We start from the raw sequence: 26,478 nt of genomic DNA, 5'->3' as shown, positions 1-26,478 counted from the left end.
GCATCTCCGCGGTGTGTGATCGCCAGCGGTGATTTAGCGGCTCCATCCCCCCATCTCCCTCCCCCGTGGCTCAGGAATCCCGGACCGGGAGCTGCGTTCCCCTCCCGCGGCCTCACCCCCGCTTCCCTGGCGTCGCTCATTAATTATTCCATCGTTAATTACAGAAGCCGATCCTGCTGCAGGGCCATGAGCGCTCCATCACTCAGATCAAATACAACCGCGAGGGAGATCTGCTCTTCACCGTGGCCAAAGATCCCGTGAGTGCTCCTCACCCCGCCTAATTAACGCGCCCTAATTAACTGATCGTTAATCTGTTTTTTTTTTTTTTGTTGTTTTTTTTTTTTTTTTTTCTCCTCGCAGATTGTCAATGTTTGGTATTCGGTGAATGGGGAGAGGTTGGGCACCTACAATGGGCACACGGGAGCTGTGTGGTGTGTGGATGCCGACTGTATCCTTTGATCCCAAAAAACCGGTTCAATCCCCAAAAAACCGGTTTAATCCCCAAAAAACCGGTTTAATCCCCCAAACCGGTTTAATCCCCAAAACCGGTTTAATCCCCCAAACCGGTTTAATCCCCCAAACCGGTTTAATCCCGTATTTTCGTGTCTGATTCATTCCCGGTGGTTCCTCATTTTCCTCTCCAATAGAAGCATTTCTGCTGCTTCATCTTTCCCCATTTTTTGCGTGGTTTTCCTGCCTTGCTGCTCTTTGGGATATTTGGATTTTTTTTTTTTGCTTTGTGCTCCTTCCCTGGATGGTTGGGAAGATTTTCCACTGATCAAAGTGGGGAAAAGTTGTTTAAATGCAAGAAACTGAGCTTGAATTTCCTGGGGAATTTGTGGGATTTTACAACAGGAACTTGTTGCCTTTCTTGGGGTGGATTTTACCAAAAAAATCCCTTTTTTAAAACTGACCATTTCCTTCAAATTTCATGGGAAAATGATGAGATTTTGCAGTGGCAACACTTGAGCTCTGCATTGCCTTTCCTGGGATGGATTTTCCCCCTTTTTAATCTGGTGCAGAGACACTCCCTGGGTGCCCAGAGTGGAATTTGGGGCTGCTATTCCCTAACTGGTGGCCCAGGGGACACCAGGCACGTCCTCACTGGCTCTGCAGACAACAGCTGTCGCCTCTGGGACTGTGAGACAGGTGAGACCATCCCCAAATTCCCCCTGGGGACACCCTGAGCCTGGGGGACAGTCCCACAGAGGCAGGAGAGCTGCAGAGGGACAGGGATGGAGGGACAGGACACAGTGGGGGTGGGGTGGGTGTTGGAAGGAATTCTTGCCTGGGGTGGAATTCCCAGAGAATCTGTGGATGTCTCATCACTGGAAGTGTCCCAGGACAGGTTGGAGCCACTTGGGATAGTGGGAGGTGTCCCTGCTCAGGGTTGGGAGAGTTTTAAATCTGTTTTTAAATCTCTTTTTAAATGTCTTTTTAGATCTCTTTCAACCCAACCCATTCCATGAGAAAAGCTGGAAAACTATTCCAGTCTTCCAACCCAAACCCAAACCATTCCAGTGTTCCAACCCAAACCCAAACCATTCTACTCCTCCAAACCAGCCCATTCCATGGGATTGAAACCCATTCCACTCTACCAGCTCAACCCATTCCATTCTTCCAACCCAAACCCAACCCATTCCACTCTTCCAACCCAAACCCAACCCATTCCACTCTTCCAACCCAAACCCAACCCATTCCACTCTTCCAAACCAAACCCATTCCACTCTTCCAAACCCAACCCATTCCACTCTTCCAAACCAAACCCATTCCACTCTTCCAAACCAAACCCAACCCATTCCACTCTTCCAAACCAAACCCAACCCATTCCACTCTTCCAACCAAAACCCAACCCATTCCACTCTTCCAACCCAAACCCAACCCATTCCACTCTTCCAAACCCAACCCATTCCACTCTTCCAAACCCAACCCATTCCACTCTTCCAAACCAAACCCATTCCACTCTTCCAACCAAAACCAAACCCATTCCACTCTTCCAACCCAAACCCAACCCATTCCACTCTTCCAAACCAAACCCAACCCATTCCACTCTTCCAAACCAAACCCAACCCATTCCACTCTTCCAAACCAAACCCAACCCATTCCACTCTTCCAACCAAAACCCAACCCATTCCACTCTTCCAACCCAAACCCAACCCATTCCACTCTTCCAACCCAAACCCATTCCACTCTTCCAACCAAAACCCAACCCATTCCACTCTTCCAAACCAAACCCAACCTATTCCACTCTTCCAAACCCAACCCATTCCACTCTTCCAACCCAACCCATTCCACGCTAAAATCTGGGCGAGCCTTGGGAATTCCTGAGTGGATCAGCAGCGACTCCCAGCCCCTCCTGCTGTCCCTGCCCTCCTTTCCCACCCTCTCCCACCAACCCCTGAGGGTTTTGCTGTCCCCAGGGAAGCAGCTGGCCCTGGTGAAGACCAGCTCGGCCGTCAGGACGTGCGGCTTCGACTTTGGAGGGAACATCATCATGTTCTCCACGGACAAGCAGATGGGATACCAGTGCTTCGTCAGCTTCTTCGACCTGAGGGACCCCAGCCAGATTGGTGAGCTTCCCCTGCCTGTCAGGGGGCTGGGAATGCTGCCTGCAATCCCTCTGGGCTGCCTGATCCCCTCCTTCCCACAGAGAACAACGAGCCCTACATGAAGATTCCCTGCAGTGACTCCAAGATCACCAGCGCCGTGTGGGGCCCGCTGGGGGAGTTCATCATTGCTGGCCACGAGAATGGGGAGCTCAACCAGTTCAGTGCCAAGGTCAGGGCCTGGGGGGAGCCTGCAGCAGCATTCCCATGGGGATCAGGGCTGGACTGGGGGGTTTGGGGCTGCAAACAGCAGCTTCAGCAAGGAGAATTTAAAATATTTGTTTTGATATTCAAGAGGATCCCCTGAGCGAGGCTGGAATTGGTACAGCACAGAGATGTGGAACTGAATCCATTCCTAAATTCCTTTCCAGCCCAAAGCATTCCAGGATTCTATTCCATGTTATTTTTCATAAGGGAATCACTTCCCAGCTCCCTGACAACTCTTCCCCACCTGTGTTAAAGTATGAGGCTCCTCTGAGCAAAGCTGGAAGTGACACTGCACAGAGATGTGGAACTGAATCCATTTCTAAATTCTTTTCCCACCCAAAGCATTCCAGGATACTATTCCATGTTATTTTTAAAAAGGGAATCACTTCCCAGCTACCTGAAAACTCTTCCCCTCACTTGTTAAAATATGAGGCTCTCCCAAGCAAGGCTGGAAGTGACACAAGACAGGGACATGGAACTGAGTCCATTCCTAAATTCTCTTTCCACCCAAAGCATTCCAGGATTCTATTCCATGTTGTTTTTAATGAGGAAATCACTTCCCATCTCTCTGAAAATTCCTCTTCCCCAGGAACATGGAACTGAATTCATTCCTAGATTCCCTTTCCACCCAAAGCATTCCAGCATTCTATTCCATGTTGTTTTTAATGAGGGAATCACTTCCCATCTCTCTGAAAATTCCTCTTCCCCAGACTCCCCCAAGCAAGGCTGGGAGTGACACACCACAGAGATGTAGAACTAAATCCATTCCTAGATTCCTTTTCCACCCAAAGCATTCCAGCATTCTCTTCCATGTTATTTTTAATGTGGGAATCACTTCCCATCTCCCTGAAAATCCCTCTTCCCCCCCAGTCAGGGGAGCAGCTGTCAAACATCAAGGAGCACACCAAGCAAATCAACGACATCCAGACCTCCCGGGACATGACCATGTTCATCACTGCTTCCAAGGACAACACAGCCAAGGTCAGCTTTTCCAGCAGCCTCTGCAGATTTCCTGGCAGGATCCCTGCTCTGAGGGGGGTTTTGGGAATGTTTTGAGAAAGGAGAAGTGCTAAATGAGCAGCCAGGCATTGGAAATTAATTTTTTTTTTTTTTTTGCCACCTCTGGAAGGTGAAAAATTTCCCTTTTTGAGGGAATATTTTTGGGATTTGAGCTTGCAAAGGGAAGGAATATCCATCCAGATAAAGCCCAGCAGCTGGAGCTGTGTGAGTTAATTCCTGAATTTCTCCTTTTTCCCCTTGTAGCTCTTTGACTGCACATCCCTGGAGCACCTGAAGACGTTCAGGACGGAGCGGCCGGTGAATTCTGCTGCCCTTTCCCCCATTTTTGACCATGTAAGGATGAGTTTCCTCAGCTCAATCTAATCCAAACTAATCCTGGGATTCCTGCAGTGGGGGTTTTCTCAGTCCAGCCTAAAACCAGGAGTCTGGAATGAGCCTGGAGAGTTCTGCTGGGTCTGGCACAATGAGAACAAAGTTTTTTGTTCTCTGATCGAATGTATCAGGGAGGTGGGAATTCCTCTGAGGGTTGGAGGGCTGCTGATGGATTTGTGGAATTAGTGGAATTTGTGGGATTTGTGGGATTTGTGGGAGGTGCTGGAGACACTCATCACCCCTGGAGGTGTCCAGGGAACCTCTGGACCTGGCACTCACTTCTCTAAACTGGTTTCAAGGTGGGAATCAATGTTGAGCTCCATCTTGGAGGTTTTTTCCAACCTCAGTGATCCCAGGATTCCCTAAATCCCAGAGGGAAGCACTGAAGGGTTGGGATTTCTCTGGTTTCTCTGCCCTGCAGGTGGTGCTGGGTGGAGGACAGGAGGCCATGGATGTGACCACAACCTCCACCAGGATTGGCAAATTCGAGGCCAGGTTGGTCTGAATCCTCACCCAGAGCACTCCTGACATCCCAGGGATTGCATTTCCCTTTCTTTGGGGAAGTTGGCAGTGCTGGACAAGCCCTTGAGGCTTTTTGGGTATTTTTTTGAGGATTCTGTGGTTTTGTGACAATTTAAATCTTCCTCCTGCCAGGTTCTTCCACTTGGCTTTTGAGGAGGAGTTTGGCAGAGTCAAGGGGCACTTTGGGCCCATCAACAGCGTCGCCTTCCACCCTGATGGCAAGAGGTGAGAGACTCCCTGGGGATCCTGCAGTGTCCCCAACCCACCCAATCCCACTTTTTAATTGGGATATGACCAAACTCACAAGATTTCTGTGATGGGAATGAAACCAACACCTGAATTCCCCCATTTTGACCCATCCCATGGGATCGCTCACACCCTGCCCCACACTTTAGCCACATCACTGATATTTTTTTTCCCCTTTGTATGAGTTTTTTGGATCCTGTATGAGTTTTAGGAGGGGGTGATGAGGCCAGACTTGCCATTCCTTGCTCCCAGCAGCATTCCTGACTTTCCCTTTCCTCCCTGCAGCTACAGCAGTGGGGGTGAGGATGGCTACGTCCGCATCCACTACTTCGATCCCCAGTACTTTGAGTTCGAGTTTGAAGCCTGAAGGAGAATTTCCCTCTCCTCTCCTCTTCTTTTCCCTTCTCCAAGCCCTTGCCCAGTTCATGGGCTCCTCCACAGGACTGTTGGAAAGGCCTGAAGTTATTCTTGGCAGTGATTTTTGGGGGGTTGTGGGAAGTTGGGAAGTGGGAACTCAAGCAGCTCCAAAGGGCAGGAATGGTTTTTAGTGGAATAAAGGTGAAGGGAACTGGGTTGGCTGCCTGCCTGCTGGGCATATTTATAAATCAGGGGAGGGGAAAAAAAGAGGAAATAAATACAAATCTTTTCTAAACACAAGGAAAACTACCTCTGTGGGGTTTTTTTAGTTGTTTTTTTTTCCCCCATCTGAACCAAAATTAACCCAAGGACTTTGTTTTCCCAGCTCTGTTGTCAGTGCTTTGTTCCACACCCATGGAGCAGTGCTGCTCCTCCTGGGACCTCTGCCCATCCATGAACTCCATCCCAGGGAGGCTCCAGAGCCTCAGCCCCAGCCCTGAAGTGTGAAAAGGGTGGAAGTGCAGCAGCCAGGAATTGTTTTCCAGCTGCCACGCACGCGCCCGGCCCCTTTGTTTATCTGCTGGCCTGACCCCGAGCCAGCTTTCCTCATGGAACAGTCATTTCCTGCCCTAGGAGCTCCTGCTGCAGATCCTCACCCTCCCACCCTCCTGTCTCTCCAAAAAGGTGGTTTTGTATTTTTTTTTTTTGCCTCTTTCCTTCCTCAAAACTGGGCTCAAGGGCAGAATTCCCAGGCTGACTCCCAGTCAGATCTGCTGACACGACACTGAGGCTGCAGCCTGTGTGATCTGGGGGGGGTTGTTGGTTTGGTGTGTCCTGTTGGGGGTTTTTCTGTGATCTGCTGGGGTTTTTTGTGTGATCTGCTGGGGTTTTTTGTGTGATCTGCTGGGGTTTTTTTGTGATCTCCTGCCCTTAAACTCCAGAGCCATCCACTGCTGAAAGCCCAGAGGGAAGGAGCAGCTTCCCTATGGAAGAGCAGGATGCAGACAAGGGCTGGGAGAGAGATTTACTGAACAAGCTCAGGCTGGGCTGAAGGCAGACAAAGGGGATCTGTGCCCTTTCCCAGAGCTGTCCATGGGCTCTGTGTCCTGCACAGCCCTTCCCATGGGAGGATCCAGTGTCACTTTGTCCCAAACCCCAGCTCTCCAGGCTTCATCTCCTGCTCTCTATCCCAGCAGAGGGCTCAGGGAGGGACTGGCTCAGCCTTTTCTCCTTGATGGAGGAATTGTTTCCCTCCACCAACCTCTGGATCTCCTCCCAGGCCTCATCCAGGTGCTGGGAAGGACGAATCCAACGAAGGAATAAACCTGGGAGAGAAAAAGCTGGGTGTTACTGCAGTTCCCCTGAGCCAGCTGAGGGTGGATTTTGGGAGGATCCTGCTCACCCTGCCAGAGCTGGATGCTCTGGGGCTCCACAGAGGGCCAGATCACCAGGGGGTTGTGTGAGTACAGAGGGTTCAGGTACTTGTGCCTCTCCTCAGGCTGGTCCAGCCAGTCCCACAGTGAGTGTGTGCTCTCCTTCACCTTACACAGGCTCCTGGTTGGGGACAGGAGGGACAAATCTCAGCCCCCAGCAGGGTTTGGTGTCACCTAAGCTGTGGCCAGCAGGGGTTTGCAGGGTGGTGGCTGTTGGGAAGGATGAATCAGGAAAACCTTATCAATATGAGTGCTCAGAAGAAGAGTTTGAAACCATGAGCAAAGTAGAAATTATAGCAGTTTTCCACTGTGTGGCTGAACAACAATGTGAGTGTTTGAAGGCCCCCTTCCCTTGTTTAGAAAATGCCAAATGCCACAAATACCAAAGAAGCAGCAGAGACCCTCTCCTGGCATGACAGGAAGGATCAGAGATAAGGTTTAGAGATAAGAAAGCAGCTAAACACAGTAATATAGCAATTCCTACAGGCTGCATGCAAATGTTAGAGAATTTTTATCTTGTGTTAGATTGGTTAGTGGAAATGAGAATATTCAACATAGAAGAAGATTTATTGTGTTGTAAGCAGGAAAATCTCTCTCTTACATCATTCACTCTCTTATCTCTTAGCACTCCTGACCCCCCACTCTCAACAAACCTCAAACTTCAACCCCAGAATGTCGGGAGAGGCCGAGTTTGCCCCCCCAGCCCCACACCCACCTCTCCCTCTCGCTGTTGCACAGGAAGGTGCCAAAGGAGGAGGCGTAGGCATTGTCAAAGAGGGTGAGGAGCAGCTGCTCCCCAAACTCCAGGGAGAAGGGGAACTGGCGGCTGAGCTGCCAGACGCAGTCCAGGAAGAGCAGGAACAGCGGCGCCTCCTGCTTCCCTCGGCCCTGCGGCGCGGCGGCGCGGGCGCAGCGCAGCTGGAAGGGGTGCCCAGCCTAGAGGGACACACACGCTGAGGACACCCAGCCCTGCTGCCAGCCCCACCCTGCCCTGCCCTGCAGCTCCCACCTCGATCCATTCCCGCTGCAGCAGGGCCTGGAATCCCTCCAGGCTGCGGCAGGATGGGTCCAGGATGAGCTGAGCCAGCGATGTCACCAGCAGGGTGGTGTCCGTCCCCTCCGCCCCGTGCACCAGCACCTTGCAATGCTCCCTGCAGGGTGACACCCACATTTTGGGCCACGCTGGGGGGATTGGGAAATGGGAAAGGTGTGGTGCAGCCCCTCCTTACCTGTCCAGGCACTGAGCAGCCAGGCAGGCCGTGCTCAGGGCAGCTTTGACGTGGCTGAGCCAGCGGCTGCTGTCCAGCCGGGCCAGCCAGCGGTCCATGCTCAGCGAGGGGTCACTGCAGGTCTCCACCAGCCTGATGAAACTCTCCTGCAGTGGGCGACCTCTGCAAGAGGTCACAGATGAGTGGGAGGCTCACTGGCACCATCCCCACATTGGTAGCTGTGATTTGTGCTAATTAAATTGTGACTGTATTAGCAAAATTGTTGCTTCGTAATCAACAGAAAAAATTGTGCTCGGTTGTTACAAAGCAAAAAAGGTAAAGGAAAGGGTTAAACAAACAGAATCATCCTCCAGGTGTTTGATGGGAGGATAGTTAGGGTGTAGGTCTGGTAACAGCAGCTAGAAACAGGTTATTGACCTTGAACTGGGGCAAATTGGGATGATTCCAGGCATTGGACACTTGGACAAGACTTGTTATGGGAACATAGGCTTAATTATATAACCCTAAACTCAGTCTACCTGCAAGGTCAAACAGCAAACAGGGATGAAGACCCAGAGCCTTCATCAGAAACAAGACCCCCAAAAAGATGAGAGACCCTTAACTACAGTGGAGCACGTGCAATACAATATACTGACATAGATTTTAGGAATAGAAACTAGGAGGAACTTTCCAGAGTATTCTGTATTAATATGTATTAGTAAACAATATGTAAGTGAGATTTTTAGCTTGATTTGGTATGGTGTGAGAGGAAGGGCCCTACCCATACCCCCAGTCAGTTTTGCTTATGCTTTATTGGAACCAACCTCAATTATACTAAATTACACACTGCCAAATTTTGTATTTACTTAAATCTATGTAACTAATATATTTTATTGTATTCATTTACATACAATTACTGTTATTAATAAATTGCTGTTAAATTTGACCTTGTTGTTTTTATTAATTGGACAAATCGAACATATCCATTTATAGCATGGCACACTTATTACAATACAGGATGTGGCCACAAATGTGGATTCTGTCACCATCTGTTAAACCGGGGGGGGCAGTGACCCTTATCTCCATGGGAGATATCCTCTGCTAATGGGCCATCTTTAAACCAGCTGGGCAATCATCTTTATCTTTCCACAGCCCACCCTCCCTCCAGGAGATATCTCCTGTTAATGGGCCATTGTTTAAAACTGGGTGTGGCAGTGACTCTTATCCCTGTGGGAATTATCTCCTGTTAATGGGCCATTGTTTAAAACTGGGTGTGGCAGTGATCTTGATCTCCTGGCACACATTATCTGCTAATGGGCCATCTTTAAACCAGCTGGGCAATCATCTTTATCTTTCCACAGCCCATCCTCCCTCCAGGAGATATCTCCTGTTCATGGCCATTGAGTCCCAGTGCATGACTGATAAAATTCCATCATCCCACTGGGAGATGCTCCAGCCAGGGGGAGGAGACAAACATTTCCTACCCAGATAAAAACTGAGATTTTGGACAGCAGTTACTTTCTTCTCACTGGATTCCAGAGGAAAGCCAGACCTTTCCACACCATCCCTGGAGCTTCAGAGGAAACTGCACCTTCTCCAGGAGCACTGCTCCAGCTGAACCACATCTGCCACTGCAGGAGGATGCAGCCACCATTGAATGGGATTGTGCCACCACCCTGACTGACTGACTGTGTCAGCTTGGATTCTGACTCTGGCAGTGTTTGGGATTGTTCTTTGTAATACTGCATTTCTATTTTAATTTTCCTAGTAAAGAACTGTTATTCCTATTCCCATATCTTTGCCTGAGGGCCCCTTAATTTCCAAATTGTAATATTTTAGAGGAATGGGGTTTATATTCTCCATTTCTGCCTTTATCCAAAGCAGGACACACACGAGGCACAACAGGCAGCCCTCACCTCTCCAGGGCTCGGTGCAGCCTCCTCCACTGGGGGTAGCAGGATTTGGGCTCGGTGCCGCCGCCGCCCATTCGCGCCTGCTTGGCCGCCTGGGCGGAGCGCGTGTCGATGATGAAACCCCGCTCACCCTCGTCCAGGATCGTCCCCAAGAGCTTCTCATCCTCGCGGCAGCGCCGGCGGTTGGGCCCCGTCAGGGGCTGGCTGCTGCGGAGCAGGACCTGGGGAAGAGGGGGGAACAGCTGGGGGTGTCCAGCCTGGAGAAAAGGAGGCTCCAAGGGGACCCTAAGGGGCTCCAGGAGAGCTGGAGAGGGATTGGGGATAAGGGATGGAGAGACAGGACACAGGGAATGGCTTCTCACTGGATGGGATATCGGGATGGAATTGTTCCCTGAGAGGTTGGGGAAGGGCTGGGATGGAATTCCCAGAGCAGCTGTGGCTGCCTTTGGATTCCTGGAAGTGTCCCCAGCCAGTTTGGAGCAGCGTGGACAGTGGAAGGTGACCCTGCCATGGCAGGAGTGGCACTGGATGATCTCCAAGATCCCTTCCAGCCCAGTTCTGGAGTTCTATGAAGATGGAATCCTTCCTCCTATACGGAGCCACATGGACACGGGGGGTTCGCAGCCCCCTGTAGAGGGGCGGGACGGACTCACGGTGCCGTTTTTGGGGTGGAAGTAGCTGAGAACGGGAAATCGCCCGCCCTGCCGGAACCGAGCAGCTTTGGCCACGGTGTCATCGCCCACGGCCGCCGGCACGATCACGGCGGGAGGATACGAGGGGCAGGCGCTGAAATCCCGGTTCACGGTGCTCAGCCGCCACTGGCTCGTCTGGGGGAGAGGCGACATCAGAGCCCGGCCCGGGGCCGGGAAAAGCTCGGATCCCCTCGGGCCGGGAAAAGCTCGGATCCCCTCTGGCCGGGGAAGGTTCGGGATCCCCCGGGCCAGGCTCACCTGCAAGGAGAGCTGCTGGAAGAAGCGCTCGAGGGGGAAGCGGTGCCAGCCCTGCTGGAGGCGCAGGCTCGCCGGGCGGTAGAAGAACGGGTACATCATCATCACCGAGTCCACCGAGGAGAGCGCCTGCGGCGGGGCACGGTCAGGGACACCGGGCACGGACAGAGGGCTGGCACTGTCCCCGTGTGCCAGTCCCGTTTCAGGAACACCGGGCACAAACAGAGCGCTGGCAATGTCCCCGTGTGCCACCCCCGTGTCCCAGCCGGTGGCAGCGCAGCCGGAGCTGCGTGTTTACCCAGTTCATGCCAGAGCAAACACAGCAGCGCTTGTTCCCCCGGCCAAGCCTTTGCTCGCGGGCCGGGCTCACCTCGATGGAGCTGGCGATGTTCAGACATTCCTCCATGCCCGGGATCTCCAGCTGCAGCACCTGCAGGTCCTTGCAGCGCAGAGTGATGGTGCCGGAGGAACCGCAGAGCCTGCGGGAGGCGGGACGGGGGGTCAGGGCTGCCTGGAGGGGACACACGGGGACACACAGACAGCACCGAGCTGCCCTCTCCCCTCGGGGCTGTGCCGGACTCGAGGCTCTCATCTGCCACCGCCGCCGGGACCGGGCACGGTGGGTGGGTGGCAGAGGCAGGAGAGCCAAAAAAGCCACACCTGGTGTCCCGCAGGGAGCCGCCAGTCCGGGGGGGCTGGTACCAGCCTAAATTGTGCACTCTGAGGAGGAGAGGAGGTCAATGGAAGAGGAAGAGGAAGGCCACGGCTGGGCGGGGCAGCGGGGTGCCCGTGGGGTGCCCAGCGGGGGAACGGGGGGGATCCTCCAGCTCGGGCAGGGGTGACAGGGCTGGCAGGAGGGGACAGCCCTGGGGACAGCCCCACCTTTTCTCCACCGCGTCCACGTTGCGGATGAGCAGCCAGAGCTCCAGGTCGCCGCGGGGGCAGGAGGAGAGCAGCAGGTGGTGGCTGGTGATGCACAGGGTGCCGCGCACAGCGGGCAGCCCCGGTCGCGACAGCAGCACGTTCTCCACTGTCGCCGTCTTGATCAGCTCCGAGAACTCCATGGGCGCTGCCTCTGCCCGGCAGGGGAGGGAGCAGAGGGAGAAAGGGGAAATCCTGCAGCTCTCGGCCCGCCTGGAAACCCCTTCCCTTCCCTTCCCTGCGCGTCACGCGGGCTGTCCCCTCTGCGCGCTGGCGCTGTCACCTCCAGCGCGACATTTCCTCCACCAGGCATTGGGGAAACTGAGGCACAGGGGGCTGAGCTGGCTCCAAGCTGTGCTGGAGGGTTTTGGGGGGGAATGGGGTTGCAGGGAGCAGCTCTCGATCCCTCCCTGCTGCGTTGGGGCTGCACCCCGTTACCGGCCCGGCTGCCAAGGTCCCCACGGGCTCTGCTGTCCCCAAAGCCACCCCCAGGGCTGGCCGGGGACAGGTGGAAGAGGAGGAGGAAGGTGGGTGGGTGGCCGTGATCCTGCCCCGGCCACCCCTCTGCTTACCTGGTCTGGCTGGGGGCAGGTGGGGTCCTCGGGGGACACGCGGGGTGAAGGCGGGGGACCTCAGAGTGCCATAAGGAGAGGATTTTTGGGGTGCAAAACGGGAATTTTGGGGGTGCAAGCAGAGAACCTTGGGGCACAAGGAAGAGTCTCAGGGTGCAAGGAGGGGCTTGGGGGGGCACCGGGAGTGTTGGGGTGCAAAGAGGGGACCCCGGGGTGCCAGCGGGGGAGCTCGGGATGCTCGGGGAGGGGGATTTGGGGGTGCAGGAGGGGGAGATCGGGGAGCGCGGGGTGGAAGCGGCGATGTCCCCGCGCAGCCCGGCCCGGCCCGGCCGGCGGATGTCGGGTTTAAGGTGGCCCCGGTCCGGAGGGACGCGGCGGTGCCGGGGTTGGGTTTTGGGGGGAAGGGGGGGGGGGTCACTGCGTGCGGTGCGACAGAGAGGGGACACCAGGAACCCGCGCGGAGGGACACGAGAGGGGACAGCGAGACTCGAGAGCAGCGCGGGGGGAGCACGAGGAGAATTTGGGGCTGCTCTAGGGGGGAGCTGGAGGGGACAGGAGTGGGGCAGGTGACACCCGGGGGACACAGGTGAGACCCCTGAGCCACCTCCGCTGCCCCTGGACCCCTCCGGGCAGGGAGGAGGCGGCACCGAACAGACCCGGACGCGGTTCCACCTTAAGGTCCCGTCCGGGTGCGGGACCCCGGCTGCCCCCCGTGGGCACCCCCCCATCCCCCCCGGTTTCTTTTTCCTTCCTTGGGCTTTTTTGGGCCCCCCCCAAGGGGAGGGGAAGCGGGTGAGCCGGGGATAAATCATCCCGTGCCCGGTGAAGGCTCCGTCCGGGAACGGCGAGTCTCCTCCCAGCCGGAGACAATGATGTTAAAATAGAAAAGAAACGGAAAAAACCAAAACAAATTAAAAAAAAAAAAAAAACCAAAAAACAACAACGCAACAAGCAAAAAAATTTAAGAAACTCCTCCTTTGCACTCCTCTGGATAAGGAAATCCCTGCCCATCGGACTTGTCCTCGTGGATAAATAACCGGGAACCGGGTTGGGCACGGAGTGGGTGGGTGGTCGTGGTCAGGGTGGGGGCTTAATTTCCCCGCGGAGAAGAAGGTGCTGAGGGGTCAGAGATCAGCGGGGATTTTTGGGGGGGATCTGTTTGTCCCAGCATGGCCCTCAGCCAGCTGAAATTCAAGGAGCTGGGCGAGGAGGAGCCCACCTGGGAGGAGGAGAACCTGGACAGTGTGAAGGCGCTGACGGCCAAGCTGAAGCTGCAGACGCGCAGACCCTCGTACCTGGAGTGGGAAGCGCGGGTGAGGGGGCAGCGCTGGGGGACTCGGACCCCCGGGGGCACCTGGGGGGCACCGCAGAGCCCCGGGCAGCCGGAGGAGCAGCAGGATGGTGGCGTTTGTGGCTTTGCCACCATGGAAGCGGCTCTGGAGTGGCTGAGGACGGAGCTGGTGAGTAGGACGGGGTCACGATCTGGGCTCCTCTGCTCGCCTTGCTGCTTGTACATGGATTTTTCCAAGATTTTTTTCGTGGCTCTGCGGTGCCACAGCTCTGCCCCCGACCGGGGGTCGTGGTCTTGAGGGGGTCAGCGCTTGTCACCCCCTCCCGCTGCTCTGGGGGTGGCACAGACAGCACAACCCGAGCTGTCCCCGCGCTGTCACCGTGCTCACGCTGTCACCGTGGGCTGCCCGCGGGGTTTGTGCCCTGTCCAAGCTCCATCCCCGCTGCATCCCGGTCCCCTTCTCCCCGCAGCGGGACATGCAGGCGCTGGACCAGCGGCTGGCGCAGCAGCTGATGCGGCTGCGGGCGCGGCTGCACCGGCTGAAGGTGGAGCAGGCCTGCCACCAGCACAAGGAGATGCTGGACGACGCCACCTTCGGCCTCGAGGGCTGCGAGGAAGACTCGGATCTGCTCTGCACCATCCCCCCCAAGGCCGCCTTCCTGCTCTCCACGCCGCTCAAGCACATCGGAGTCACCCGCATGAACATCAACTCCCGGCGCTTCTCCCTGTGCTGAGCCAGCCCCGCTGCAGCCCGGCGGCTTTTGGGGTTCAAAAATCCCCCCCCAAATCTGTCAGGGCTCGGGGCAGGCGGGGCTGCTCCACCAGGGCGGTGCCACGCCGTGGTGGCACGGGAATGGAACGGGAATGAAACGGGAATGAAACGAGAATGGAACGAGAATGAAACGGGAATGGCACGGGAATGGAACGGGAATGGCACAGGAATGTCGTGGGAATGGCATGGGAGTGGAACGGGAATGAAACGGGAATGGAACGGGAATGGCACAGGAATGTCGCGGGAATGGCACGAGAATGACAAGGGAATGTCACGGAAATGACACGGGAATGGAACGGGAATTGTCACGGGAATTACACGGGAATCGCACGAGAATGACAGGGGAATGGCGCAGGAATGGCACAGGAATGGCATGGGAATGGAATGGGAATATCACAGGAATGTCACGGTCCCCACGGGGCCCGGGGCAGTTTGGGGGCCCGTCCCTGAGCCTGGTGGGGCCAATCCCGGTGTGGAACGTGGGGAGCCGCCCTTCGAGGCGCAATAAAAGGAGCTGAGGATGCAGCTGCGCCTTTTCCCTTCCAGATGCGGCTCCCGACCTTTTTTTGGGAGGGAACAGCTCCAGGTGCCGCTTGGGAATTCCCCTTTCACAGAACCCCAGGTGCAAACAGCGCCAGGGAAGCTGCGGGGTGACGCAGGGATCATTTGGGGGGGGCTGTTTCTCCTTGCCAGGACCGAATGTGCCCCCCAAGCTGCCACAACCCCCCCCAAACACCCCAGGGCTTCCTGCCCGAGCCTCGCCGAGCTCCCTGCGGCTTCTCGCTCCATCAAAGAAGCCAACACAATGCTGCTGCGGTTGTGCGCCCCGAGCTGCCTCCAAAACGCGGCGGGGGCACCGCGTGTCCCCTGAGCTCCAGCGGCTTCCAAATGGTGCGGTGACACTGCGGTGACACGGCGGTGGCAGCCACAGCGGGATGCGTCCCCAGCACACGGGGGAACTTGGGGTGCAAGGAGGGGACACAGAGCGGGGTTTGGGGGTGTGAGAGGGACAGCAAGGACAGAGGGTGTGACAGGACAGTGCCAGCCTGGCCCGGAGCGCGGGGAGGGGACAGCGCAGGGGACAGAGCGCTGCTGGCAGCCGGTGCCAACCCCCCCGCTCGCCACTCTGAGCATCCCCTCGCCCACCCTCGCCAGCCCCGGGGATGGCAGGAAGCCATCGGGGTTTGTCACTCGCTCTTTGCGGTCGGGAGGGAGCTGAGAACCGGCTCCTCTTGAGTTTGCTCATGAGGCAGGAAACCGGGGCAAGGCGGGGAGAGCGGGAGCGGGCGGCAGCGCAGCCGGGCTCGGGGGGCTGCTCTGCGCACCCCAGAGCTCGGGGGGCTCCTCTGCTCACCCCAGAATCCCACCAGAGCTCGGGGGGGCTCCTCTGCTCACCCCAGACCTCGGGGGGCCTCTTCTGCTCACCCCAGAATCCCACCAGAGCTCGGGGGGGCTCCTCTGCTCACCCCAGAATCCCACCAGAGCTCGGAGGGATCCTCTGCGCACCCCAGAGCTCGGGGGGCTCCTCTGCTCACCCCAGAATCCCACCAGAGGCTCGGGGGGATCCTCTGCACGCCCCAGAGTTCGGGGGGGGCTCCTCTGCTCACCCCAGAGTTCGGGGGGGGCTCCTCTGCTCACCCCAGAGCTCGGAGGGATCCTCTGCGCATCCCTCAGGATCCCACCAGAGCTCGGGGGGGGCTCCTCGGCGCACCCCAGAGCTCGGGGGGCTGCTCTGCGCACCCCAAAAGCTCTCGGGGGGATGGGGAGGACGTGACGGGCACGGCCCCATCGCGACATGGGACTCTGAGCGCGGCCGGTCCTCACCTCGCTGCCACCAGGTGAGAGCGGGGGGAAGGGGCTGCGGGTCCCGCTGGGATTTGGGGGGCAATTTTGGGGTTCGGGGTGTGAGCTGAGCTCTCCGAGTGCCCCTGGCAGGGATGGAAATTTGGGGGTCGGGCTGGTTCTTGCGGGGATGAGAGCCCGGGTGGGGATGGGGGGAGCCAGGCTGGGCTCCCCAAATCCCTCTGGGGTCTGTCAGGTGGGGGAAAGGCGCTGTCCCAACGTCCCCTGCCCGCCCGGGGGTCCTGCCCGGGGTGACGGGTCCCCAAATCCTCATTTCCAGGGCAAAGCAGGACTTTAGTCCTCAGCACAAAGCAGAAATTCAGTTTTGTCCCCAGGGCTGTAGCAGCAGCCGGTCCCTCAAGGTTTGTGCCCAGTTTTGCGGGTTCAGGCGTTCAGAAATTCTCATTTTTCGGTGCTTGCTCAGCACAAACCCCTCCCTGCTGCAGGGACAGCCTTGGGGACACGGCCCTGGTGTCACTGCCAGCGCGGGGTGACCAGCGGGCACAGCTGGCTCACAACTGGCTCACGGACACTGAGGTGAACCTGGAAAAAACAGCTCAGCCCAGATTTCAGCGCTCCTCACACCCACCGCGGTGACAAACCCACAGCACCTGCCCAGCGCCACGTGGGCGGAAGGGACAGCACAGGACAGGGAGCCAGGAACACCAAATCCAGTAAAAAGAAACCCCAAAAAAACAAATAGAGGGGTGACACACCTGGCAAGGACACCTGAACAACCCCCTCCCTGCCAGGCCCCTTTGCACAAAGAAATTCGGTTGCACAGATGCAGCCACCAAAAAAAAAAAAAAAAAAAAAAAAAAAAAGAAAAAAAAAGAAAAAAAAGCCGATTTCAAATGCTTCAAACGCCCTTTTTTTTTTTTTCATTCTTTTTGGTTTTTTTTTCCCTCCTGGCCCTGGCGGAACGCAGGTGAAACGGCTGCTGCTGCTCGGTGGAAATTACGCTGTGGCTTGGGGCTGTAAGAAAAAAAAAAAAAGCACAATAGCAGCACCTCCCTCCTCACCCACCCCGGGAGGAAAAAACAGCTCCGGGCACTGCTGGAGGTGTTTGAAGAGCTCCTCTATAGGGTCGGGGTGGGGATTTGGGATTTCTCAGCTGTCCCTTTGCTCTGGCCAAAAAAATTCGAGCACTTTGTGTTGTTCTTGTCCATAAATTCTGGGTTTGAGCCGAGTTCTGCTCTGAAAAACTCTGAGAATGTTGATGAATTTTGGGTTTTCTCTTCTGGCTGCCAGTAGAAATGTAGGAAATCTTGATGGGAATTCTAAGGAATCAGCAAAACAAAATTTGTGTTTTAGCACAGTCACCGTGGGTGCAGTGTGGCCAAACCCCTTTGTGGGTGCCAAAATGTGTCCCCAAATGGGTGTCACCAGGAAATGGAGGCACCAGGATGGGGTTTGAGTCCCCAGAGCAGCGTTGTAGGACATGGGGACCTCACTGAGTGTCCTCCTGGCCAAAATGTCCTGTACCTGCTGCTCTGGCCTCTTGGGGACAGTCCTTGTGTCCCTGTCACCTTGAGGGAGGCGGATCCTGGTGGACAAAATCAGATCTGGAAGAGCAGGTTGGGGGGGCTTGGAGTGGCACTGGGGGCTGGCAGCACCCTGGGGACCCCAAATCGTCCTTAGAGACCCCAAACCCTCCCTGGGGACCCCAAACCTTCCTTAGACACCCCAAACCCTCCTCAGGGATCCCAAATCCTCCTCAGAAACCCTAAACCCTCCTTAGAGAACCCAAACCCTCCTTAGGGACCCAAAATCTTCCTTAGGGACCCCAAAGCCTCCCTGGGAATCCCACACCTTCTTAGGGACCCCAAACCCTCTTTAGGGACACCAAACCTTCCTTAGGGACCCCAAAACTTCCTTAGGGACACCAAACCCTCCTCAGTGACCCCAAACCCTCCTCAGGGATCCCAAACCTTCCTCAAGGACCCCCTGCAAGGCTCAAACCAAGCCCCCACTACTGTGTCCCCCTTTGGCACTGAGGGAAAAGATGAATTTTTGAATTTTTGAATTTTTTGAATTTTTTGAATTTTTGAGCGTGCTGCTGAAAACCCAGGCAGGAAAAACAAAATTATTCCAGCACCCCAACAAAGCATCTCCAGGGGACCTTGGCACAGCCTGGCTGTGGGGGTGACACACCTGGGCTGGCTCGTGGTGACAAAACCACCCCAAAACCCACAGCTGGGTCCCCAAAAAAGGGTTTGGGGACAGATGCTGGTGCCGTGGGTGGGGGGGTTCTGAGGAAGAGCCTTTTCCGGGGCTGTGCCAAGCTCAGCATTTTCGGGAAGGTGGGAGGTGGTGACATCAGTGCCATGGTGGCACTGCAGTGACAGTGACAGGTGCCACCCTTTTGGGGCTATTCCAATATTGGGGATTTATATTCTAATATATTGGGGGTTTAGGAATATCCCTGGGGGTGGATGATGGGAGTTTGTAGGAAAAAAATAATTTGGAAGTTGGAATTTGGAGGCCAGGAGAGGATTTTGGGATTGAGGAGGTGCTTGCCCAGCCAAGCCTCGTTAAAGCTGAGCTGTTGGAATGAATTAATTGCTAATGGGATATTAATGATGAGGTTGTTATCAGAGGGGGGGGGAAGAGCTGGCACAGGAGGCAGCCACAGGCTGGGGGCTAATTGCCTTGAGTGGTTTTAATTAATGAAAGGAGGATAAATGAGGAAATAATGGCAGAGAGTCAGGGAATGTCCTCAGAATCAGCGGATGGATGGATGGACGGACAGATGGATGGATGGATGCAGGGATGGATTGATGCAGGGATGGGGATGCACTGCAGCAGGAGGACAGGCAGGAATGGAGGTGCCATCCCCAGTGTCACCTCTGTCCCCTCAGCCACCATGGGCTGCTGCTGCAGCTCATACTATGACGAGGACTGGATCGAGAACATCGACATCTGCGAGCACTGCAACTACCCCATCGAGCCCGACAGCAAGCGCCAGGTGAGGAGGGGCCACACAGCCCATCCCGGTGGCCAAGCCGCCCCCAGAGGTGGCCAAGCCCCCCCAGCTGGGGGCTCACGGGTTCCTGTCCCCCGGCAGAGGCTGATCCGTAAGGGCTCCGAGGTTCAGGACCCCCTGGTGTCCTACGAGCCCTCGTCACCCCCGCGCTCCCCCATGCAAGGTGAGGCACAGCTGTGACCTGGGGAGGGGCTGTGACACCCCCAAATTGGTCACTGCCGCCTCCTCTTGTCCCCCCAGACAAGCTGGTGGTGGCCCTGTACAACTACGAGCCCAAGCACGACGGGGACCTGGGGCTGCGGAAGGGGGAGAAGCTCCGTGTCCTGGAGGAGTGAGCAGATCAGTCCCAGCGCTGTCCCAGCGCCCCCGGGGGTCCCTGCAGGGTCTGGGGGGGTCTCACCGCGCTGTGTCCTCGCAGGAATGGGGAGTGGTGGAAGGCGCAGTCGCTCACCACGGGCCAGGAGGGGCTGATCCCGCACAACTTCGTGGCTTTGGTGAACAGCCTGGAGCCCGAGCCGTGAGTAGGGGGCGAGCAGCAGGAGCCCAAAAAAACCCTCAAGGGATCCTCTGAGCCCTGCCCCAAACTCCCCAAAGGGATCCCCCCAAAACCCCAAAGGGATCCCCTGAACCCTGCCCCAAACCTCCCAAGGGATCCCCTAAACCCCCCGAGGGACCCTCTGAGCCCTGCCCCGTGTCCCCTGACCCTGTCCCACGTCCCTTGAGCCTTGCCCCGTGTCCCCTGACCCTGCCTAGTGTCCCTTGAGCTCTGCCCCATGTCCCCAGGGGATCCTCTGAGCCCTGCCCCAAAATCCCCAAAGGATCCCCCAAAACCCACCCAAGGGATCCCCTGAACAATGCCCCAAAGCCCCCCAAAGGATCCCCAAAAAATCCCAACGAGATCCCCTGAACCCTGCCCCAAACCCCCCAGGGGATCCCCTAAACCCCCCGAGGGACCTCCTGAGCTCTGCCCCGTGTCCCCTGACCCTGTCCCGTGTCCCCTGAGTCCTGCCCCATGTCCCCTGACCCTGTCCCGTGTCCCCTGAGCCCTGCCCCATGTCCCCTGACACTGTCCCGTGTCCCTTGAGCTCTGCCCCGTGTCCCCAGGCGATCTCCTGAGCCCTACCCGGTGTCCCCTGACCCTGCCCGGTGTCCCCTGACCCTGCCCCATGTCCCCTGACCCTGCCTCCCGTCCCCAGATGGTTTTTCAAGAACATCAGCCGCAAGGACGCCGAGCGGCAGCTCCTGGCCTCGGGGAACACCCACGGCTCCTTCCTCATCCGCGAGAGCGAGACCTCCAAAGGTGCCACCCGCGGCTCCCGGGGGGTTTTAGGGGGGCACAGGAGGGGTCTGGGGTCCCATGGGTGTCGCTGTCCCCAGGCTCGTACTCGCTGTCCGTGCGGGACCTGGACGAGAGTCAGGGAGAGACGGTGAAGCACTACAAGATCCGGAACCTGGACAGCGGCGGCTTCTACATCTCCCCCCGCAGCCCCTTCGGCAGCCTCAGGGAGCTGGTGCAGCACTACACACGTGCGGGATGGGGCGGGAATGGGGATGAGAATGGGAATGGGGCAGGATGGAGTGGGAATGGGGCGGGATGGGGTGGAAAGAGAGAGAAGTGGACGGGATGGGAATGGGAATGGGGCAGGATGGAGAATGGGATGGAACAAGACAGAAGTGGCTGGGACGGGATGGGTGGGAATGGGAATGAGTAGGGATGGAGTAGGATGGGGCGGGATGGGGTGGAAAGGGAGAGAAGTGGACGGGAATGGGAAATGGAATGGGGAGGGACGGAGTGGGATGGAGCGGGATGGGGTGGAAAGGGAGAGAAGTGGACGGGACGGGAATGGGAATGGGGCAGGATGAAGTGAGATGGGGCTGGGAATGAGATGGAACAGGAGAGAAGTGGCTGGGACAGGATGAGAATGGGGCGGGATGGGGTGGAAAGGGAGAGAAGTGGACGGGAATGGGAAAGGGAATAGGGCGGGATGGAGTGGGATGGGGCTGGGAATGGGATGGAACAGGACAGAAGTGGATGGGATGGGGTGGATGGGGGGTGGGCAGGACCCGCTGCTCCCAGTGGCCCAGCCCAGCCCTGGCTCCTGCCGGGCGCCCCGCGCTGGCCCAGCTCTGCCTCCCCCTGGCCCAGGCAGCTCCGACGGGCTCTGCTGCCGCCTGGGGAAACCCTGCCGGACGCAGAAGCCGCAGAAGCCGTGGTGGCAGGACGAGTGGGAGGTGCCGCGGGAGTCGCTGAAGCTGGTGGAGAAGCTGGGAGCGGGGCAGTTCGGAGAGGTCTGGATGGGTGAGTCAGGGTGAAACTGGGGCACCGAGGGAGCAGCAGGATCCCCCAGCTGGGAAAGATCCAGCTGGGATCACACACGGAGGAACCAGCACAGCCCAAGGTGTGGGACTGGAGCTTGTGGAAAAATAGAGAATCCAGCCCAAATTTCCCTTTGCTCCCATGCCTGGGTCCCTGCTCTGCTGCTGGGTACAGGGGATATATGTGGCATCACGGAGCTGCAGAGCTGCTGGCTTTGTCCCCACTTGGGAGTGTCCCTTGTGCCTGGAGTGCTGGAGCAGCTCTGGGGGTTTGGAGGCAGATCCAGCCACAAAAAGCACAAAAACTTCTCCTGCTCCCTGAGTGCTGTGTTGGAGAAGCCACTGGGGCTGTCCTGCTGCTCTCCATCCCTTTCCTCCATCCCTCCATCCCTCCCTGTTCCCCTCCATCCCTTCCCTCCATCCAGAATCCACAGAATTCACAGAATCACTGGGTTGAAAGAGATCTTCAAGATCATCAAGTCCAACCCATGCTCTAGCACCTCAACTAGACCATGGCACCTAGTGCCACACCCAATCTTTTTTTAAACACATCCCTTCCATTCATCCCCCCCCTCCATCCTTTCCCTCCATCCCTCCCTGCTCCTCTTCATCCCTCCATCCCACAACAAGATTTTGATGCCTCAAACCCCTCCTCCATCCAAACCTTCACAACACCCACCCAACTTTTAGAACCTCCAGCATCTCCTCCTTTCCTTGGGCTGTTCCTGCAGCCTCCCTCCTCATCTGGCACCACAAGCACCACCAGCCCCATGTCTGGATCTGTTTTTACTCTGTCTTTTTTCCCCCCAGGATTGTACAACGGGCACACGAAGGTGGCAGTGAAGAGCCTCAAGGCTGGCAGCATGTCCCCCAGCGCCTTCCTGGCTGAGGCCAACCTGATGAAGAAGCTGCAGCACCGGCGGCTGGTGAGGCTCTACGCCGTGGTGACCAAGGAGCCCATCTACATCATCACCGAGTTCATGGAGAAGGGTGAGCCCACCCCGGGGGGCTCCAGGTGCTGCCCCATCCTGGTTTGAAGGACAGGTGTCTGCCAAGAAAGGCAGGAGATTCTCTTTGAAATGGAGAATGTAAACTCCCTTCCTCCAAATTAATAATTTAGAAATTAAGGGGCTCTCAGGCAAAGATATGGGAATAGGAATAACAGTTCTTTACTAGGAAAATTAAAATAGAAATACAGCATTGCAAAGAACAATCCCAAAGCACTTCCAGAGTCAGAATCCAAGCTGACACAGTCAGTCAGTCAGGGTGGTGGCACAGTCCCATTCCATAGTGGCTGCATCCTCCTGCAGTGGCAGATGTGGTTCAGCTGGAGCAGTGCTCCTGGAGAAGGTGCAGTTTCCTCTGAAGGTGCAGGGATGATGTGGAAAGGTCTGGCTTTCCTCTGGAATCCAGTGGAAAGATGGATAACTGCTGTCCAAAATCTCAGTTTTTATCTGGGTAGGAAATGTTTGTCTCCTCCCCCTGGGTGGAGCATCTCCCAGTGGGATGATGGAATTTTATCAGTCATGCACTGGGACTCAATGGCCATGAACAGGAGATATCTCCTGGAGGGAGGATGGGCTGTGGGAAGATAAAGATGATTGCCCAGCTGGTTTAAAGATGGCCCATTAGCAGATAATGTGTGCCAGGAGATCAAGATCACTGCCACACCCAGTTTTAAACAATGGCCCATTAACAGGAGATAATTCCCACAGGGATAAGAGTCACTGCCACACCCAGTTTTAAACAATGGCCCATTAACAGGAGATATCTCCTGGAGGGAGGGTGGGCTGTGGGAAGATAAAGATGATTGGCCAGCTGGTTTAAAGATGGCCCATTAGCAGAGGATATCTCCATGGAGATAAGGGTCACTGCCTCCCCTGGTTTAACAGATGGTGACAGAATCCATATTTCCTGACTACATTAACCCAACATAACGTAGATGAGGCCACAGAATTCTTTGGAATTTTAAGGCTTAAAAGGTTTTCATGGTAGGGTTCAGGCTGTGAAAAATTCCTGCCTAAACTGGTCGAGAGCTTAAACCAACCTCTAAAACTCCTGCAGTGTGACTGCAGCACCTCCCAGTGCAGGCTCCAAAAACAGAAAAAATGAAAGATTTGCCATGTGGAAATTCGTTAATTTTAGAGATTCTTTTGCCTCTAGCCCTGTTTGTACTCTCCCACCTCCAGCAAAAAGGATTTTCACACTCCCAGAGATTTTTATTTTTGGGGGGAAGGGGGGACAGTGCCCTTGTCACCCCCCCCCCCCCCCCATGGCTCCCAGGAGCTGAGAATTGCTTTTCCATCACAGGCAGCCTCGTGGACTTCCTCAAAACCTCAGAAGGAGTCAAACTCGGCATCAACAAACTGCTGGACATGGCAGCGCAGGTGATGGGGGGAGCAGAGAAATTTGGGATGGAGCTGGGAGAACTCTGGCTGGAGTCGTTAATTAATGTTAATAATTACAGATCGCTGAAGGCATGGCCTTCATCGAGGCCAAGAATTACATCCACAGGGACCTGAGGGCCGCCAACATCCTGGTCTCAGACACTTTGTGCTGCAAAATCGCCGATTTTGGGCTGGCCAGGCTCATCGAGGATAACGAGTACACGGCTCGGGAGGGTGAGCCCAGCCCAGCCCGGGGGTGACAGAGCTTGGGGACATCGGGACAGGGGTGGGGATCTCTGGAATAACTCGGGAGGGTGAGCCCAGCCCGGGGGTCACAGAGCTTGGGGACATTGGGACAGGGATGGGGAATCTCTGGAATAACTCGGGAGGGTGAGCCCAGCCCAGCCCGGGGGTGACAGAGCTTGGGGACATCGGGACAGGGTGGGGATCTCTGGAATAACTCGGGAGGGTGAGCCCAGCCCGGGGGTGACAGAGCTTGGGGACATCGGGACAGGAGTGCGGATCTCTGGGGAGCTGCAGGGGTGGTTTTTTTCCCCTTTTTCCCCCCGCAGCTGGAGGGGGATGGGGGCTCCTTTTTGCGTGGCTACCGCAGACTCAGCCAGCAAAGCCACTCGCCCCCAGGCAGCCACAGAGCCCGGCTGGGGGATTGTCACATCGGATTAAACCCAGCGCGGCGATTCCAGCTCAGCCAGCGCCTTTTATCCCCTCCCCTCCCGCCTCTTTGCAGGGGCGAAATTCCCGATTAAATGGACAGCACCCGAGGCCATCAACTACGGCACGTTCACCATCAAGTCGGACGTGTGGTCTTTTGGGATCCTGCTCACCGAGATCGTCACCTACGGCCGGATCCCGTATCCAGGTCAGGATTTTGGGGCAGCTGCGGGGCTGGCACGCCCACGAGTGAGTGCATGCAGCGCTGCACGCACGCCTCTGCCAGCCTGGCTCCCTGCCCTGCGCCCTGCCCGGCCGGGCACGGCCCCCAGACACACCTGGGCAGGGCTGGAGGGGGTGGATGGCCATGGGAGGTGCCCCCCTGGCTGGGGTTTGGGTGGGTGGGGTGGTACCTGAGACCCCAAATTGGATTCTAGGCATTGTCCTGGTAAAGGTGACAAAGGCTGGGGTGGTACCTGAGACCCCAAAGTGGGTCCTGGGTGTTGTCCTGTTAAGGGTGACAAAGGCTGGGGTGGTACCTGAGACCCCAAAGTGGGTCCTGGGTGTTGTCCTGGTAAGGGTGACAAAGGCTGGGGTGGTACCTGAGATCCCAAATTGGATCCTGGGTGTTGTCCTGGTAAAGGTGACAAAGCCCGGGGTGATCCCTGCCACCCAAATTGAGTCCTGGCCATTGTCCTGGCAAGGGTGACCAAGCCTGGGGTGGTACCTGAGACCCCAAATTGGGTCCTGGGCACTGTTCTGGCAAGAATGACCAGCCCTAGAGTGGTCCCTAAAACCTGGGGGTGACCCAAATTAAGTCCTGGGCATTGTTCTGGTAAGGGTGACCAAACCTGAGGTGGTCCCTGCCACCCAAACTGGGTGCTGGGCATTGTCCTGGCAGGAATGACCAAGCCTAGACTGGATCCTAAAACTCAGGGGTGACCCAAAGTGCGTCCTGGGCATTGTCCTGGTGGGAATGACCAATCCTGGGATGGCTCCTGTGACCCAAATTAGGTGCTGGGCATTGTCCTGGCAGGAATGACCAGTCCTGGGGTGGTTCCTGTGGCATTGAGATGGCCCAAACTCAGTCCTGGGCATTGTCCTGGGTGGTTTCTCTGTCCCAAACTGAGTCCTGGGCATTGTCCTGGCAGGGATGACCAACCCCAGGATGGCACCTGTGACATGGGGGTAACCCAGTGTCTTGGTTTGAAAGACATGTGTTTGCTAATAAAGGCAGAAGCTCCTCTTTGAAATGGAGAGTGTAAACACCCTCCCTTCAAATTATTATAATTTTGAAATTAAAGGGCTCTCAGGCAAAGATATGGGAATTAGGAATAACAGTTCTTTACTAGGAAAATTAAATACAGTATTACAAAGAACACACCCAAACAGGGTCCTGGCAGGAATAACCATCCCTGGGGTAGCTCCTGTGACCCAAACTGTATCCTGTGCATTATCCTGGCAGGAATGACCAACCCCAGGGTGACACCCACACCCCGGGGCTGACCCAAACTGAGTCCCCCACACATTTCCCTTTTTCCAGGGATGACCAACCCCGAGGTAATCCAGAACCTGGAGCGGGGCTACCGGATGCCCCAGCCTGACAACTGCCCCCAGGAGCTTTACGAGCTGATGAGGCAGTGCTGGAAGGAGAGCCCCGAGGAGCGCCCCACCTTCGAGTTCATGAAGAGTGTGCTCGAGGATTTCTTCACAGCCACCGAGGGCCAGTACCAGCAGCAGCCCTGAGGTGCCTGCAGCTGGCACAGCTCTGCTTTGGGGTGCTGGGGGTGCCCCACATCCCCATGGACATCACCCCAGGAACGCTGCAGAGCTTGGGAGCAGCGGATTTGCCCGCTTCAGATGGGGATGGACAAAATCAGCCCTCCCC

At 56.4% G+C, this 26,478-nt stretch overlaps 4 protein-coding genes across 7 annotated transcripts; 3 read left to right on the top strand and 1 right to left on the bottom strand.

The window, feature by feature from the left end:
- Positions 1 to 110: 110 nt before the first annotated feature.
- Positions 111 to 5,610, top strand: EIF3I (eukaryotic translation initiation factor 3 subunit I). The gene is made up of 10 exons (XM_079325880.1): positions 111 to 257; positions 361 to 448; positions 1,084 to 1,149; positions 2,421 to 2,570; positions 2,651 to 2,778; positions 3,684 to 3,794; positions 4,077 to 4,166; positions 4,627 to 4,700; positions 4,860 to 4,952; positions 5,259 to 5,610. Exons 4-10 carry the CDS (start codon positions 2,495 to 2,497, stop codon positions 5,338 to 5,340), a joined length of 654 nt encoding a protein of 217 aa, XP_079182006.1. The 5' UTR covers positions 111 to 257; positions 361 to 448; positions 1,084 to 1,149; positions 2,421 to 2,494; the 3' UTR covers positions 5,341 to 5,610.
- Positions 5,611 to 6,208: 598 nt separating this feature from the next.
- LOC306811839 (myotubularin-related protein 9-like) lies at positions 6,209 to 12,096 on the bottom strand. 2 transcript variants are annotated; one of them, XM_079325877.1, is made up of 11 exons: positions 11,714 to 12,096; positions 11,492 to 11,551; positions 11,202 to 11,310; positions 10,835 to 10,960; positions 10,538 to 10,711; positions 9,888 to 10,105; positions 7,993 to 8,154; positions 7,773 to 7,914; positions 7,479 to 7,699; positions 6,733 to 6,884; positions 6,209 to 6,655 (listed from the first exon to the last, which is right to left on the bottom strand). In XM_079325877.1, the coding sequence occupies exons 1-11, from the start codon at positions 11,893 to 11,895 to the stop codon at positions 6,501 to 6,503; spliced, it is 1,701 nt and encodes a 566-aa protein (XP_079182003.1). In that variant the 5' UTR covers positions 11,896 to 12,096; the 3' UTR covers positions 6,209 to 6,500. The 2 variants fall into 2 exon arrangements, with proteins under 2 accessions (XP_079182003.1, XP_079182004.1); XM_079325878.1 differs by lacking the exon at positions 11,492 to 11,551.
- Positions 12,097 to 12,395: 299 nt separating this feature from the next.
- FAM167B (family with sequence similarity 167 member B) lies at positions 12,396 to 14,690 on the top strand. 3 transcript variants are annotated; one of them, XM_079325882.1, is made up of 3 exons: positions 12,396 to 13,784; positions 14,086 to 14,454; positions 14,644 to 14,690. In XM_079325882.1, exons 1-2 carry the CDS (start codon positions 13,494 to 13,496, stop codon positions 14,347 to 14,349), a joined length of 555 nt encoding a protein of 184 aa, XP_079182008.1. In that variant the 5' UTR covers positions 12,396 to 13,493; the 3' UTR covers positions 14,350 to 14,454; positions 14,644 to 14,690. The 3 variants fall into 3 exon arrangements, with proteins under 3 accessions (XP_079182008.1, XP_079182009.1, XP_079182007.1); XM_079325883.1 differs by lacking the exon at positions 14,644 to 14,690 and adding an exon at positions 14,512 to 14,618; XM_079325881.1 differs by lacking the exon at positions 14,644 to 14,690 and adding an exon at positions 14,501 to 14,618.
- A 1,404-nt stretch (positions 14,691 to 16,094) lies between these two features.
- LCK (LCK proto-oncogene, Src family tyrosine kinase) lies at positions 16,095 to 26,432 on the top strand. The gene is made up of 13 exons (XM_079325925.1): positions 16,095 to 16,225; positions 19,091 to 19,197; positions 19,297 to 19,378; positions 19,456 to 19,546; positions 19,634 to 19,732; positions 20,412 to 20,515; positions 20,593 to 20,742; positions 21,362 to 21,514; positions 22,342 to 22,521; positions 23,842 to 23,918; positions 23,999 to 24,152; positions 24,667 to 24,798; positions 26,134 to 26,432. Exons 2-13 carry the CDS (start codon positions 19,096 to 19,098, stop codon positions 26,334 to 26,336), a joined length of 1,527 nt encoding a protein of 508 aa, XP_079182051.1. The 5' UTR covers positions 16,095 to 16,225; positions 19,091 to 19,095; the 3' UTR covers positions 26,337 to 26,432.
- Positions 26,433 to 26,478: the final 46 nt, after the last annotated feature.

The sequence above is a fragment of the Erithacus rubecula genome (genome assembly GCF_903797595.1).
Source record: "Erithacus rubecula genome assembly, chromosome: 23".
Lineage (NCBI taxonomy): Eukaryota > Metazoa > Chordata > Aves > Passeriformes > Muscicapidae > Erithacus > Erithacus rubecula.
This window is presented reverse-complemented; position numbering and strand designations above follow the sequence as displayed.

Bases quoted from the DNA above. Each gene is read 5' to 3' on its own strand.
- FAM167B (XM_079325882.1), top strand. From the start codon at position 13,494: ATGGCCCTCAGCCAGCTGAAATTCAAGGAGCTGGGCGAGGAGGAGCCC. The intron at 13,785-14,085 runs GTGAGTAGGACG...TTCTCCCCGCAG, and splicing joins AGTGGCTGAGGACGGAGCTG to CGGGACATGCAGGCGCTGGA.
- LOC306811839 (XM_079325877.1), bottom strand. From the start codon at position 11,895: ATGGAGTTCTCGGAGCTGATCAAGACGGCGACAGTGGAGAACGTGCTG. The intron at 10,961-11,201 runs GTGAGCCCGGCC...GCCCCGCCGCAG, and splicing joins ACATCGCCAGCTCCATCGAG to GCGCTCTCCTCGGTGGACTC. The intron at 6,656-6,732 runs GTGAGCAGGATC...TTTCTCTCCCAG, and splicing joins GAGCATCCAGCTCTGGCAGG to GTTTATTCCTTCGTTGGATT.
- EIF3I (XM_079325880.1), top strand. From the start codon at position 2,495: ATGTTCTCCACGGACAAGCAGATGGGATACCAGTGCTTCGTCAGCTTC. The intron at 2,571-2,650 runs GTGAGCTTCCCC...TCCTTCCCACAG, and splicing joins GAGGGACCCCAGCCAGATTG to AGAACAACGAGCCCTACATG. The intron at 2,779-3,683 runs GTCAGGGCCTGG...CTTCCCCCCCAG, and splicing joins TCAACCAGTTCAGTGCCAAG to TCAGGGGAGCAGCTGTCAAA.
- LCK (XM_079325925.1), top strand. From the start codon at position 19,096: ATGGGCTGCTGCTGCAGCTCATACTATGACGAGGACTGGATCGAGAAC. The intron at 19,379-19,455 runs GTGAGGCACAGC...TTGTCCCCCCAG, and splicing joins CCCGCGCTCCCCCATGCAAG to ACAAGCTGGTGGTGGCCCTG. The intron at 20,743-21,361 runs GTGCGGGATGGG...CCCCTGGCCCAG, and splicing joins GCTGGTGCAGCACTACACAC to GCAGCTCCGACGGGCTCTGC.